Below are 16,054 nucleotides of genomic sequence, written 5' to 3'. Positions count from 1 at the left end.
CTGTAATCAATAAAGTTGTATCCTGACTTTACCCACTGGTGTATCTGTGTTGTCCTTCTCTCTTCTGGCTTGTCTCCAGGTGCACTTCTGACTTGGTATACACCCATGCACCTTGTACCATCAAACAGATGATCAGTAGTGTGAGTTCTATCAGTTACGTATTGTTAACAGGACATATGTGGAAGAATTGAGTTCTTGGACTTTAAAATTCAGATCCAGCTCTCAGCTTCCCATTTAATAAGCAATAGTCCTGATGTCAGAGTTGATCCTCAGTTAAGTGTGTGTCAGTGGAGAGCATTCCTCAAATGTTGCCATAGATAGCAACTTTCTTTGCTCCATTCTTGTACTTGGGTCTCAGTTGTTAAGATTTTAATCTGTTGTCTGCTCTTTCAAGAAGTAACAGATTTAATCATTCAGTGGTATCTCTCCTTATTTTACAGACTGATTAATGCATTTCATGTTAGTTAAATTATTTTTACAATGGTATGATTGTCATTGGTTTCAGTAGGATTTGCTTATATTTGTAATATGTTCCTTGAATGAACAAACAAAAATACACTTTTCCAAACTGTTGCTTCCATGTGGAAACTTTGCTCTGGAGTAGGATTTTCTGGCGCATTCACATGACTCTATCTCCTATTATTCACTTTCTGGGTTTTCCCTGCTTTGTTGTGATCATTCCCAAACCTGGTTTGATTAAATCTTTTTGGAAAGATCTCAAAGTACCTTTGCTCAGTGTGTGGATAGGAAGATGCACATTTTTCAAGGTCTCCCCCATTTGGCTTGCTTTTGTGACTGCCATCCCCCACCCCTTGCAACCACAGGGCTTTTTAAAAATTGGTAATTGCTTTTGCACTAGTGCATAATAATGATCACCCCAAATCTACTAGTTCCTCTGAATCACCAGCTCTATCTCACACATACTGTTGCACTCAGGGCAGAGCCTGGCACTTTTACTTTTCCAAGGGTTTCCGGGATGCACAAATACAACATTAACAAGTAAGACAGAATGCAAGAGCACGGTCTACTAACCACTCCAGAGTCAGAGATCCAAAGGTTCAGTCCAAATGTCAGGGGGAAAGGAGAGTCTGTAGTTCAGGATCCAAGGCTTGGAAGCCAGGGCAGGATACAGGTTCTCGGTCTCCAGCTAGGAAACTAAGCACAGGTTAAACAGGACAGGGTACAAGGTAGCATGCTGTTCACTGAGTAAGTCAACTCACAGAGGGGATTGCAAGCAAAGTTGCTTCCCCATCAAGCCTTATTCAGCATGTTCCTTTTAACTGCCTCCTTTTGCTGACTCATCCCAAAAGCTCAGGTGTCATTTCTTCCCAGTGGAGTCCTCATCCTCCAGGTGTAGGTTCTCGCTGCTTTCTATTAGCATCTCAGTCCTGATCCTGTAAAAACTCTGATTGCAGCTGTGCCACTAGGTGAGTGCTCCATCTTATCTCCAAAGCTGTCAAGCACTCCTTCCTTCTTCTGTGCTCTACTGGTTCAGGAGAACCCGGTGGAGACTGAGGCTCTGGCCTCTGCATCCTTTCTCTCATCTCCTACCAAAATGAGCAGCCTAGCTGTGGCTGGGAAGCATTCTCACTTCCTGATGCTTCTACTGTTGGGCCTGTTTCTCAACCCACCTGCTTGGGTGGGTATTCTCTAGCACCTTTTTGTATTTATTTTATTTATTTATTATCAAATTTATACCCCGCCCTACCTAGCCAACGGCGGCTCACAGAATGAATAAAACCACAATAAATAATTTAAGCATAAAACAATTCAACATTAAAAAGGTGCTACCAAATTGACATTTCAAAGTTGGATTTACATTAAGTTTAAGATGGCAGTCGGCTTTCATTGTACCGTCCTAGTGATCAACCCAGATCTAACATTGTGCAGCTAGCATAGGTTGTTCAGGAAGCATGGTTCTCCCTCGGGGCAGCTCCTAATTGAAAGCCTGGTGGAAGAGCTCCATCTTGCGGGCCCTGCAGAACTGCATAAGGTCCCACAGGGCCCTGATCTCTTCTGGGAGCTCATTCCACCAGAGAGGAGCCACCACCAAAAAAGCCCTAGCCCTGGTTGTCGCCAGCCTGGCATCCTTTGGTCCAGGAAGGGTCAGTTGATGTTGGGACCCTGATTGCAGTGCTCTCTGGGGAGCATATGGGGGAAGGCGGTCCCTCAGGTATGTAGGTCCCTGACCATATAGGGCTTTAAAGGTAAGAACCAACACCTTGAACCGAATCTGGTATGCTATCGGTAGTCAGTGCAATGCCTTCAGCACAAGCTTAATATGCTCCCGCATTGGGTGGCCCATTAGAAGCCTGGCTGCAGCATTTTGCACCAGCTTTAGCTTCTGGATTTGCGACAAGGGCAGCCCCATGTAGAGAGCATTACAGTAGTCCAATCTCAAGGTGACCATTGCATGGATCACTGTTGCCAAGTCGTTGCGTTCAAGGAAGGGAACTAACTGCCTAATCAGACAAAGATGGTAAAAGGCCGACTTGGCAATGGCTGCTACCTGGGCCTTCATTGTTAAGGAGGCATCCAAGAGCACTCCCAAGCTCCTAACCTCTGGTGCTGGCACCAACGGAGCCTCATTGAAGGTCGGGAGTGGGATCCCTACCCTTGGTCCGCTCTGACTCAAGCACAGAACCTCCGTCTTCATTTTATTCAGTTTCAGTTGGCTCAGCCTAAGCCATCCAGCCACGTCTTGTAACACCCAGTCTAGATGTTCTGGTTTGGAGCCAGCAACAGATAGAGCTGGGTATAATCAACGTATTGGTGACATCCCAGCCCATGTCTCCATGCAATCTAGGCAAGGGGGCGCATGCAGTTGTTAAACAGCATCAGGGACAGCACCACCCCTTGTGGCACTCAACAATCCAGTGGGTACCTTCAGGAGAGCTGTTCCCCTAGTGCCACCCTTTGTCCCCGACCTTGGAGGAAGGAAGCGAGCCACTGCAAGGCAAGCCCCTGAATTCCAGTGTCAGCGAGATGGTGGATCAGTAGCTGATGGTCGACCATGTCGAACACAGCCAACAGATCCAACAGCAACAGCACTGCTGATCCGCCCCGATCCAGATGCCTCCAGAGATCTTCTGTGAGGGCAACCAGTGCTGTCTCTGTCCCATGACCCGGGTGAAAGCTGGACTGGAAGGGATTTGTATATTATCTGTTACAGATATATTAGGGGTTCCAGGTCCTTCCTGGCCACTGGCATGGTATGATATAATTTAATTGTCTTTAATGAAAATGGCTAGAGACTTTTTACAAAATAAAAGCTGGGAATTCAGACAAACTGGTAATTTGGGGCAATAGATCATTATGATGTGCTCTAGCAATCTAGCAATTTTTAAAAGCCTTATGGTGGGGGTGAGGGAACAGTGGCAAGTGGGGGGACTGAGGCAAGGAAAGTGTGGAGAAAACTATGTAAATTCACTGTTGCTGCTTCAAATGCCTTTGCAATAGTGACAAGAACTACAAAGAAAATGAACCTAGAATAAATACAGAAGTAGTTTTTTAAAGAAGCATCTTCTCTGTTATGCTTGATAGGAGTTCTTTTTTAAGTTGCTTTTTTCTGTTTCTGAACAGCTAAAACATGTGAAAGAACGGATTGGTGATGATGTTCAAGATGAAACGCTCTTGCTTTGCCTTGGCTTGACTTCAGGAGCTGGCCGATTGATCTTTGGGAGAATTGCAGATTATGTTCCCGGTGCAAAAAAGATTTATCTACAGGTACAACTATTCCAAAATTGCCTTAACAAATGGAAATAATACAGTACTAAAGGCTTAAATCCTATTTGTGCGATCTCCTTCTCTACATCCCTATAAGAATATTGTTATACAGAATATGGTATGTGCATGTACTTCTCAAAGATTTAAAACATATTACACAATTTACTTGACACATGATGCCGCTCTAATCTAGGGTTATCAGGTGTCTGGTTTTGAATGTTCTGTCCAGTAAAAACTTTGAGAAAATACTGGACACATAAGTGCCTAATATTTTCTAGTTAAGTCCCAAGCAGTCCTGGGAATGCTGAGGCTGAGTTTGCTTGATGTAGAGGGTCTAGCTGGGAGAGGCCTACAACATGTCCCTGTGACTGACAGAACCTCCTCAGGCAGCACACACACCCCGGTAGCATTGCCATTGCCAGGGAGCCAAGCAAGCAGAGATGGGCTGGGAAGTACTCAGAGAAAGAAACTAGATGGGGTCCTCCTCACTGGCTAGCCCTACCCTTCTCCACCACCCTTCATGCTGCAGGTAGACGGTTCTGCACAAAGTGGGGAGGGACAACCTGGAGTCAAAGCAGCACGGCAGTGGTGTTTTCTGGGCAAGTGCTTGGACTTGTCTCTCATGCTTCCATCTTCTGTGGCCTGGCCAGTCCCCCCATCTCCTGCCACAGGTTGGGCCTGTCCAGTGGACTCCCTTTACTCTGGCCACAAGAGCCAGGGGCTGCTGCAGTCACCTTCCCCTCCCCGGCACAGTTCTGCCAATGCTGAATAAGGAGTGGCAAGGGTCCGTGCTGAAGGCTAATAAGGATAGTTGGTGGGAGTGATTTGCAAATACTCCCCCAATACATTCACAGAAAATATCTCAGGCCTGGAGGGAGGATAGATGGTGCAGTTCAGTAACTCTGCCCATGTAGAGCTTCAGAGAAAGTGTGTGTGTGTGGTGGGGTAGATGGTGCAGTTCTAAATCTCTGTCTTGTTAGAGGTTCAGGGAAAGCTCCCCTCCTCTCCCAGCTGGGGAAATTGATCCCTGAGCTTTGGCTAAGATAAGATAGACGAAGCAGTCCCAGTTTGCAAAGGAGGGTGCCAAACAGGGGGAGAGGCAGCTTAGGCTGATGCAGGGGGCTCCTCCCAAAACCAAACCTTCTCCCACCTTCTTCAGCCCCTTCATGGTGTGCAGGAAATGTGCCTGTTGTTCTCTATCTATAAATCACTAAGGGACCACCCCACCACCGTACTTCTTTGAATATTTGGCCAAGTTTGACAACTGTAAAAAACTTCCCCCTTCCCTTTCTTGGTACTGGAACAAAGATGAACTTTTACAGATTAATGTGAACAATCTAATGTAAAATTTAAAGTATAAACTGTCATTAATACACTTCCCATATAGGATTTCCAACCTCCATGTAGGGCCTGGGGATCTCAGCTTGGAGTTCAACTCTATTCCCAATTTAGGGTTGCCAGCTCCAGGTTAGTAAAGGAAAACACCTAGTCTACAAAGTATGAAGATCCCGTTCCTCATAAATGAATTAATGGGCAGTGCTGTAGAGGGAAGAGATTGCCTTGCTGATGTGTTATGACTTTTTCTTGTTTTTAAAGGGTTCCATTGGTCTTGTTTCACTTGGGAGGGTTTAGCCTCTTCAGAATTCCCCAGTGAACCATAACCTTTCTCCTTCATTATTTGTGACTGTTAGTATCCCAGCAGAGACCAATGGCATGTATTTTGTGATGTAACTTCCCTAATAAATGAAGTCTGCATTTATCTTATCAATTAAAAAATCATCAATAATGAGTATATAATATTAAGAAGCCTGAATCTCATTTCTGTATTCTGTGCATTTGCCAATGTGATGTAACACTTAAACTTTCCCTTCCTGATGTGTAGGTGATCTCATTTTTCTTCATTGGCCTGATGTCTATGATGATTCCACTATGCTATTCCTTTGGAAGTCTCATTGCGGTCTGCCTCTTCATGGGTATCTTTGATGGCTGCTTTATTTGCATTATGGCACCTATTGCTTTTGAGCTAGTTGGTGCAAAGGATGTTTCTCAGGCAATTGGATTCCTCTTGGGTTTTATGTCTATACCAATGACAGTTGGTCCACCTGTTGCAGGTAAGGATAAAGACTGTTTCTTTAACTGCTTACCACCAAAGTGTAATGTAAGTTTATGTCTCTTCTTAAGTCAATGATTAAGCTTGTTGAGGCTTATTTATTATGCTCCTATAGTGTTTGTTCACCAGGAATTGTAGGCATGCTCAAACATTTGTATCCCAGATAGAAATTGGTGGCTTTCCACTTGGAGTTATAAATAAAATTATTTTCTTCCTAGTGCAATTAAACAGGCCTCAACCTAGGTTTCTCTAATCAAAATAGAACCTACTGAGGAACTCATAGCTGGCTACTATGGAATTTAGTAGTCACATTCAACTGAAGTGCTATATCTTATTTTTCTCTTAAAGATAAATGTTGACTGAAATGGACAAACTGCTAATTGACACAGTACTGACCGAAAGAAAAAATAATTCAAAAAATAAAAGCGCTCAAAGACTTAATTTTTAGAATATTAAATTTTTGTTGCCTCAGAGTTAATTCCCTCCACATTGGTGTTGCATCAACATTCAGATGTGGCAGACCTTTGGAATGAGTTGCCCATCGGATCCTCAAAAAACAAGCTGAGTTAAAATGGTGTGGGAATGCTTCAATAAGTGCTTGGTTGTAAAGGCTTCTGATGGAACCTAGTATGGCAAATTATCTAAATTTGATGGGAACAAACTATTTAGCATTTTGTAGGACCATAGCCTGGAAGGAAAAAAGAAAGCAGGAAAGATGTGTTATTTATCTTTACATCTGTATCCCATGATGATATACTCAAGCTCGCTGACATAGGATTCCCAGAAAATCTTCCATGGAGGCATTAAACAGAAACCAGTCCTATTTATTTTAATTTGGGTGGTTGCAGCATGTTCCTCTAATCTTACCCTCAGACTATTGTTACTGAAGTATGTGATATTCAGACACCGTTCACATGGTGAATTTGCCACGGGAGAGCCACGATGCCGGGCGGATTATCCGTGTGCGATCACACCACCACATCTGGCAAGTGTAGTGCACCCATGGCTTCCTGCCGAAAACCTGCAGTTAAAAAGTATCTGCTAACAAGTACTAGCAACCGGTTTGCCATGGGCTGCTGATGGACTTGGTTGATGTGATTGCGCCGGCACACGGCTCTTCCCTCCGGCCGTCGTCTTTGCCGTGGGCACCAACTGCCAAAACTTCACTGCACCGCCGTCACGTTTGATCGCTTAATCGCAGATCAAACTGCGATGGCGCAAATAGCCACGCCTCCCCCCCCCACGTTATCCGGCCCGTGTGACTGGAGCCTCAATATGCTTTCAGCAGTGGCTGGTGCTAGCATTGGTAAAGCCAAAGCACAATGAACCATGCCCCATGAAATTGGCATAGTTCTTCATCTACGCTCTCTGCTACTCTTCTTATGCTCTAGGGACTAGCAGGAGTGAAAGATTAAAACTGCAGAATGAAGAAGAGTGGGTTTGCTTTTAGTGGGAGAGGGGTAAGACTTTTACTTCTAGGCGTAAAACCCAGAATTGGTTCTGTCTTCCACAATTTTTCCCCACTCAAATTTTTTAAAATCAAGATCAGCCGTTTTTTAAATGATGACACCTCACTTACATATAGTATCTTAATATTACAGTAATCTATGAATGAATTTTATTGTTACGGCGCTTAGACAGCAATATACAGTAATCTAGGCTGGTCGATTATTATGATTGTAATTAGCATTGTAGTATCTCCATCTGTCACTAAGCATGATGAAAATCCAATTTAAGGGTGTGTGTTTCTTTGTATCTTGACAATAATTATTTTATTTTCTCTGTAGGTATACTGCGAGATTACCTAGGTACTTATGATGTAGCATTCTACCTAGCAGGAATTCCCCCTATTGTTGGAGGAGTTGTGCTGTGTTTCATTCCTTGGGTGCATGCAAAAGAGAAAGCCAAAGAACAAGCTAGACCTGTAAATGGAGAAACTATGGAGAAAATGTTGGAAATCAGAAATGCAGCCATGTTGGACTCAGCTGAAAAAAACAGCAAAGAATTTGAAACTGTTATTTAATTGTTCATATGTTTTTTCTACCAGATCAAACCTATTTTTATAAGGACTAGCTTTCTGTTTGTAAACTGAAGTACCATATGATTGTACTTGAAAGCAAAGACCTGATAAAACTGTCGAAGTAATAGTGATATTTAAAACCAAACTTCTAACAGTAATTAATGCTTTTTTAAATTGTGCTTGATTCAGGTTTCAGAACACATTTCCCTATTTTATACAGGTTTGTAGTACCAAAGTATACTTGCCCTCTGTGTGAGTATTGAAGAATACTTGCCCCTACTTGATTCAGGTTGCAGAATACATTTCCCTATCCTATACAGGTTTGTAGTATCAAGCTATACTTGCCCTCTGTGTGAGCACACATAAGAACTGTGTTTTGGGAAGGGGTGTTTGTTGTTTTTACTGCATTTCTGGAACCTGAAAGGTTCTGCCTACCTATTAAAGGATCTTTACAATTTTCTTCAATAACCTTCTGATCCATCCAGTGCCACTACTTTAATTTATACTTAATTTTTAGTATATTATGAATGTTTTAAAAATTTTCATTATTTTAAGCGTGTGTGCATATTTAGAGCTTTCAAGCTGCTCTACAACTTAATCCTATGCTGAGTTAGGTGTGTGTAAACCTATTGATTTTAGTGAGTTAAGGCACTGCACAGGCTTGCAGCCTTAAATCGCAATTTGGAATCCTGGTTTGTAGAACTGGAAGAAACCATAGTTTGTGGTGCAGATGTAACAACACACTGTGGCTTGCCACAAAAGAGGAAGTCTTTTAAATTAAATTGCTGTATGTGGGGGGAAGGCTGGGGGGGCAGGTAGAAAGAATGAAGAATGGGTGTACAAATCCAAGGGTCCTATAGGCTTGTTTACAACTGAATCATGTTCAGTCCTTCAGTAAACCATTGTTATAAATTAGGCTACATAATTTCATAATGCAGTACTGATACTTTCTATATATCGATAACGATACCATATCTTCAATTGCTTAATTCTGCAATTGACCTATTCTTCCATATATCTTCACATTTTGAAGGTGGACTGCATTGGGGAAATATAATGGGGTGCTTCTTTGAATGTATTACAGTAATTAAAGTGCTTATTCATGTGTGTGTGTGTATGTGTGTGTGTAAAGGAATATACTCCTCCCCCAAAGTCTATTCCTGTATCTTATTTTAGTACCTAGGTATTACATTTCAAGCACTTATTTTTAATAAGCTGCCTGTAATGTTAAACCATATCTGTTAAACCATATCTAATATGAATGGTTCAGTGAAATTAGGTTTTTTTAATCTGACATATTTCTGTTTGGCTCACAGTACTGTAAAGTTAAACTTTACATCAATTTTAATTTCAAATCTAAGGGTATATTCAAGATTACAGTAACATTATTCTGGTTTCAAGCCTAACCTGTGTATACAGGTTCTCCTGCAGTAGCACAGTTCCAGGAAACAAGATAGCCTGGCTCTCTCTCTGTTCTCCATGTACACAATAGCAGTTCTGAAGATGAAGGAATAAAGATAAATGCTGAGGCCAATATAGGAACATACATATTTTGCTCGTTGTGTTTTTCTCAGTGGAAAACCTTGGTAAATGCTCCTTGGTAAATGCTCCACTACCTGCTATTGTATTCTGTGTACCTCTTTTTTTTATGCTTCCCTCATTATCTGTGGGTTAGAACTTAGCACCCTCTCTTGGAAAGAGCTTCATCTTCCACTCAGTGGCCTGAAAACATCCTGCCACAGGAGCTTTAGTCTCTTTCTAGCTTCTACCCAGTAAATATCCAATACACCTTTCTCATTAGGTAGACTAACAGAAAGGAGATAAAATGGGGAAACAACGTACTTCTGTTAATGGAGGGGAGGGAAATCCATTCAGAGATCCTTTTAGGAGACAGAAGGCACAAGGCTTTTCTGGGGGGGATTCTAAGCAGCTTGTAGAAAGTTTCTGCTTAGTAAGCTGCTGTCCGATTGCTTGATCACTATTGGTGACAAGTTGATTGCCATGCTTTCTACATAGTGGTGTAGGTGTGTGAGACATCGCTGATGTATAAGGTTGTTGGTCACAGCATGACAACCAGTGGGAGATGGGGGAAGGAGGGTACTTACTGCAGAGGAGGGCAACCTTCACCACCACGTGATGATGTCACTTCCAGCGTGACCTAGAAGCACTCTCATTGCACTGGGGTGATGCTCTAGCACTTTCCCCCAAACTGTATGGAGTTTCTCAGCAAGTGCTAGAGCATCACCATAGTGGGATGATGGCACTTCCGGGTTGCACCAGAAGTGATGTCATTTTGTGGCGATGAAGATCTCCACTAGCCCCATATTGCTGGCCTGTTTCTGCCTGCCAACCAGATGAGTGTCAGCGGGCATTGACAGCAATTACCAGGAATTTGCCCACCATTAGTGGGCACCTGGTAAGCCTACTGTTGGAAGATCTTGTTTTGAGAAACAGTTGGGAGAGAAAATGGCCTAGTCAACCCTATAAAGTACTTCAGACAGCAATAGTATGGTAAACATGCAGAATGTTGGGTACAGTAACTTGGAAAATGTTTGTTGGAAATAGTTTAAAATATTTCATTGAGGCATTATAACACGTCTCTTTCATTTTTTCATGTTTTCAGTAGCTAATATCTTGTTCCTACTGCAATCCTAATGTATGGTTTACTTCATACAGAAAATTGTGCAGGAATATGATCCAATAAAACAACATTTTTATTTGCATGGGAAATAAACCTTGACATTCCCATTTGCAGAGCAGAAACAGCTGATATATTTCCAGACACCCTGTCAGTTTGACAGAAGAAACTAAACAGATGCTTTTCACTACTTGCCATAAAATATTAGAATCCTGTTTGGATTTCAAAAGAGGCTCAGAAGTAAGACTGGATTTATATTCAGACAAATTGAATCAAAGAGAGTTGGTTTTGAATTTCTATCCTTCAGTTTATTGGATGAAATAGTAAAATAAACTGTAAGAACTGAGAAACAAGAATACTAAACCTGGACTTGATTCACATTAGTTTGGTAGCATGGCAGCCACAGCAGGAAACAGATTTATGCTATTTGTTTGACATGGGCTGCGGTCACACGCAACATTAGCCACGCAAGAGATACGGAAGACAAGCGGAGTTTCCGGTCGCGATCTCACCAGCACATCTGGGAAGCGTAGCGCTTCGTGGCACAACTGAGGCTTCCTGCCGAAAAAGCGCAGCAAAAAACTAGTACCTTGGAGGTACTAGTTTCCGGAAACTGCGGGGCAAGGGCGGGCGTCTGATCGCGTTTCCGGTGGCATCCGGCGCCCGCCCATGTCCCCTTGCGGAAAAGGGGTTTTTTCCCCCCACGTCTCCGTGGATGCGCACACGCACCCAACGGAGCATGCGCATTCGTAGTGTACACAAAAAAAGAAAACCAGTTCGCCGCGCCGCGCGCTTCTTCATTGCGCGCAGGCGTGTGTTGTGATCGGCACCTCTCCCTTGCCATGGAACCTCCACAGTACCTCCACAGAACCTCCACAGTAGGTCTGATCGCTTTACTGCATGTTAGTTTGCCCCGGGGCAAACAGCCACACTTCTCCTCTGCAGTTTCCTGCCCGTGTGGCAGGGGCCATGGTTCCCCATACTTTTGTGCCTGCTTTGTTTCACACAAATGGTCTCCCAGCTTGAACTATGCCCATGGTTTTCTGGTTTTAGCAACTGGCAACCATACCACAAAGACACAAACCAACTTTTGTGGCAGGCAGTCTAGCTTAAGACATGTGTGGCTGAAGTCTTTAAACTTGTTTGAGTGTACATGCTTTCAACTAGTGTAGTAATTCAAATACTTGCATAAAGTAGTCTGGGTTCCAGACTTCTAAAATCTGCAGTATTAGAAAGCTATTAAATGAATATGTAAATATCTTGTTCATGGTGCTAAAATTGTTATAATTTGAGCCTCAAATGAGTAATTTTTATGGACAAAAGGTGATATCAAAGTGTAAGCAATCCAAAAACATTTTTCTAAGCATATGTTTGTGTTCACATAGTTGTCATCTTGTTTAGAGTGGGTGTTACAATGTTAGTAGTAATCAGATGAATAGACATCTTCAAGCTCCTATACTGAATTGTGGCTTCTGTGTACTAAAATTATGGTTGGTTTTGAATGATTATCTGGAGTGATGGGGTGACAGCAGAATCTCAACACAAATGATAACTTGAGCAATGGAATGTTATATTTAAGGACAGGATCATAATTGATTTTGAATACATTGTCTTTCCCAACTATTACAATTTTTAAAAAATCTTTAATCTGTGTTTGATCAATATTTAGAATGTTTTACAAAAGCTTTCGTTAATTGTGAAAAAATTCATTTAAAATCACTGAGAATGCTGGTTTATATTTATATTAAACTTCAATAAATGCATTATCTTGGCATAACATTTATACATGAAAATTATACTTACTGAGAGAGGTGTGCACACAGAACAAAGTAAGCATGTTGCCATCGCACCCAACCCCCCAGTGCCCAATTGTCTGATTCTACAAATAAATACATAATAGTATAGAACTTGTGTGACATTTGAGGGTAAATATACTTTTTCAGTGTAAAAATCATAATACTATGAAAAGTTTCAATTTATAAGATAGAAAATGAATTAAAAATAAATATGCAGCTTATTTTGCACCTCTTTCTAAAGGCATTATTTTATTTTATTTTATTTACAATACTTATATTCTGCCCTCATGAGGGCCACCAAAGTGGCTAACAATTTAAAATATACATGATAAAATCACATTTAAAAACCATTAAAAACAATCCACCAACATGCATCATTAAAATAAATTAAACACACAGATGCATATATATGTTTTTGCCATCAAGTCACACCTGACTTATGGGGGACCCCATGGGGTTTTCAAGGCAAGAAACATTCAGAGGTGTTTTGCCATTGCCTGCCTCCACATCATGACCCTGGTACTTCTTGGTGGTGTCCCATCCAAATACTGACCAGGGCTTAGCTTCCAAGATGTGACAAGATAGGGCTAGCATAAAACAGCAATTAAAACATTGCTCAGGCAGAAGGAATCACTGAAGAAACATCAAATGAAACCAAAAACATCTTCACCTGCTGGCAGAAGATGGCAACAGATGGGGACAGACAACTATTTCCAGAGCTTTGGTGCTATGACTGAGAAGGCCCTCTCCTGGGTTGCCACCCGTCTAATCTCAGAAAATGGCCACACCTGAAGTAGGGCCATTGAAAATTACCATAGTGATTGGGTGAGTTTATAAGGGAGTAGGCAATCCACCAGGTATGCTGGTTCCAAGCACCTTGAATTATGCCTGGAAACAAATTAGGAACCAGCGTAGATGAAACAAGGCTGGAGTGATATGATCCGTATGACCCACTCCAGTCAACATCCTGGCTGCAGCCTTCTGTACCAATGGAAGTTTCTGAACACATCTCAAGTGCTCCCCCACATAGAGTGCATTGCAGTAGTGTAATCTAGATATAACTAGGGCATGCATCACAGTGGCCAAATCCTTTCTGCCCAGGAAAAGCCTCAGCTGGCTAACCAGTAAAAAGTGGTAAAAGGCACTCCTGGCCACAGCTTCAACGTGCTAAATCAGCAGTAGACGTGGTTTGAAGAGCACTCCAAAACTATGGACTTCTTATTCAAGGGAAGTGCAACCCCATTCAGAATGGGTTAAATCGTGGGTCCGAACACCAGTAGCACTTCCATTTGGTCAGGATTAAGCTTCAGTTTATTCGTCTGCAGCCACTCCGAAACTGTCTCCAGGCTAGGCTTGCTAGTCCACAGGTGAGGATCCCCTGCTTTTGTGGGCTCTGGCCTGCCACTGCCCAGCTGACTGGTGGGGGAACCCTGCCCCAAACTGTGCAATGTTGGCAACATGCTGACATCACTTCCAAAAGTGACATCATCGTGTGGGTGCCATTGGAGGAGATGCTCTACTTTTGGTGCAAAATTCTATGGTATGTAGCCATTTTTACCATAGAGTTTTGCCCAAAATGGAGCTGCGGTGGCTCAAGGGGTTAAGACGCTGAACTGCAGGCTGTGAAAGGTCGGTAGTTCAGCAGTTCGAGACCCGGATGCCACATGACAGAGTGAGCTCCCGTCTCTAGTTCCAGTTCCTGCCAACCTAGCAGTTCGAAAGCAAGAAATTGCAAGTAGACAGATAGGTACCACTTCGGTGGGAAGGTAACAGCGTTCCGTGCGCCTTGGTGTTTAATCATGCCGGCCACATGACCACGGAAATGTCTCCGGACAGCGCTGGCTCTTCGGCTTTGAAACGGAGATGAGCACCGCAACCCTAGAGTTGGATTCGACTGGCTTTCGAGCAAGGGAACCTTTACCTTTTACCTTTGCCCAAAAAGTAGAGTGTTGTCCCAATGTTGCCAGTGCAATGACATCACTTCCAGAATCCCCCCACCGGCAGGAGGAAGGTACCTGGCAACCAATGTTCCCTCTAAGCCATGGAGTCTTGTGAGCAAAAATTCCACTTTGTGAGCTACTGGCATTAAAGTCATGAGTGAGTAGGCCTGCCAAATCGTGTCGGGGGATCTGCATGTCTTTGCAGAATCCTTGCTGCGGAGACGGCATTGCCAGAGCGACGCATAGCGTCATGTCCTGGCGACGGCGGTGTAACGAGTCTTGCTGTCCCCGCGGCAAGGATTCTGTGAAGACCTACGATCTCCTGCCAAAACTTGGCAACCCTATAAGTGAGTGATTTGGCTACTGCATAAATTAGTTTGTTCTGGAGCCCTCCTTCCTGAGCTAAGGCAAAAATTTGTGAGTTGGAGGCTAAAAAACTGTGAGCTACCTCACACTCAGCTTAGAGGGAACACTGCTGGCAAGTGCAACCCAACTCCAGGCACCTGTTCATTATTAATATAGCACTACAACAAATACAGAAAATTATTAAGTAAATTTACAGCATGGGCAAGTATAATTTGGCAAATGACTACTTCAGCAAACAGTTTAGTAAATTCAACTCCCAACAATTTTCAATACCAGTTTGACAAGTGCATTTGAATTAGAAACAGAAATCCCCACTCTCTATTTGTGGCTACACTGCTGCTCTTTTATATGAAGCAGCCTTATACTAAGAAGTCATTGGTATTGTCTGCTCCAGTGATAACTAAGTGGCTCAAGAGCCATATATGGTTCTTTGACATGCACAGCACTGTTCCCCAATATAGAACTATCCTCTCCAACAACCCTCGCCCTACTGCATTCTCATCCCAGCACCTGGGCAACTTCCAAGAGGAGAGCAAGCTGGTCTCAGGAAAGAGGGAGTAAAACCACCACAGCAGCAACCCAGGAGAAGAGCAAGCTGGTCACAGAGATGAAGTGGTGGTTCTATTCCCTTTTCCCCACGGCTGCCCTCTCAGCACCTCAGCAATCTCACTCCATAACCTGTGCCTCATTCTGAGAAGAGAGAACAAGAAGGCAGAGAGGAAGTAAGGGGTGTGCTGGTTTCTAGTGAAAAGAGGCTTCACAACACCACTGGCTGGCTCAGAGCAGTCCTCTGTAGTGGGAAGCCTGCACCCTTTATTTCCCTTGCTGTCTGTCTGCTCTCTCCCTGACATGAGGCAGAGTAGCTGTGGCCTTCCCACTCTCACCTGAGTTATGGGCCTTGTGCTGGGGAGCAACCAAGACGACAGCAAAAGAAGTAAAGGGAACACAGGCTTCAGAGCAGAAAGAATATATTCCTGCTACTCAACAGTGGTTGAAATCAAAAGTTAGCAATTAACCTTTTATCATCCCAATTTATTACAAGAAGGTAAAAAATAAATTCCAAGGTTCCAGCTGTTGTGGTGAACTTTCACAGCAAGCGCCACCCATTGGGTAGAAGATGGATAGGTTCAACCTTACTCTGCACAAATATTCTATTTATTACTCCATCTTTCTCGTGATCAAATGGTAGCTCAAAGTAGCTTACAAAACAGAAGTAAACTGCCACACAAACATATTAAATCTTAAGTATGAAAGAGAAAGCTTTGGGAACATCCACTGTGTGAAACAGGATGCTGGACTAGATGGACCACTGGTCTGATCCAGCAGGCTTTCCTTATGTTGTGTACCAACTGAGCCTTCCAAAGGCAGCCTCATAGAGAGCACACTGCAATAGTTCACTCTTGAAGTTACGGGCCCAATCTGCATCTAGCAATTGCTCTGCTGTTATACCAAGCCCAC

At 43.0% G+C, this 16,054-nt stretch overlaps 1 protein-coding gene across 1 annotated transcript in view; it reads left to right on the top strand.

The window, feature by feature from the left end:
- Positions 1-7,878, top strand: part of SLC16A10 (solute carrier family 16 (aromatic amino acid transporter), member 10) — a 55,172-nt gene extending 47,294 nt beyond the window's left edge. Inside the window, exons 3-5 of the mRNA XM_015418764.1 lie at positions 3,583-3,726; positions 5,609-5,837; positions 7,624-7,878. Of these exons, the coding sequence (XP_015274250.1) occupies positions 3,583-3,726; positions 5,609-5,837; positions 7,624-7,859 (609 nt within the window). The 3' untranslated portion in view covers positions 7,860-7,878. The remainder of the gene's footprint in view (positions 1-3,582; positions 3,727-5,608; positions 5,838-7,623) is intronic.
- The last annotated feature ends 8,176 nt before the right edge of the window (positions 7,879-16,054 follow it).

This window comes from Gekko japonicus, unplaced genomic scaffold, assembly GCF_001447785.1.
Source record: "Gekko japonicus isolate JY-2015 unplaced genomic scaffold, Gekko_japonicus_V1.1 scaffold880, whole genome shotgun sequence".
Lineage (NCBI taxonomy): Eukaryota > Metazoa > Chordata > Lepidosauria > Squamata > Gekkonidae > Gekko > Gekko japonicus.
Note: the sequence above shows the minus strand (reverse complement) of the source record. Positions and strands in the feature narration are given on the sequence as shown.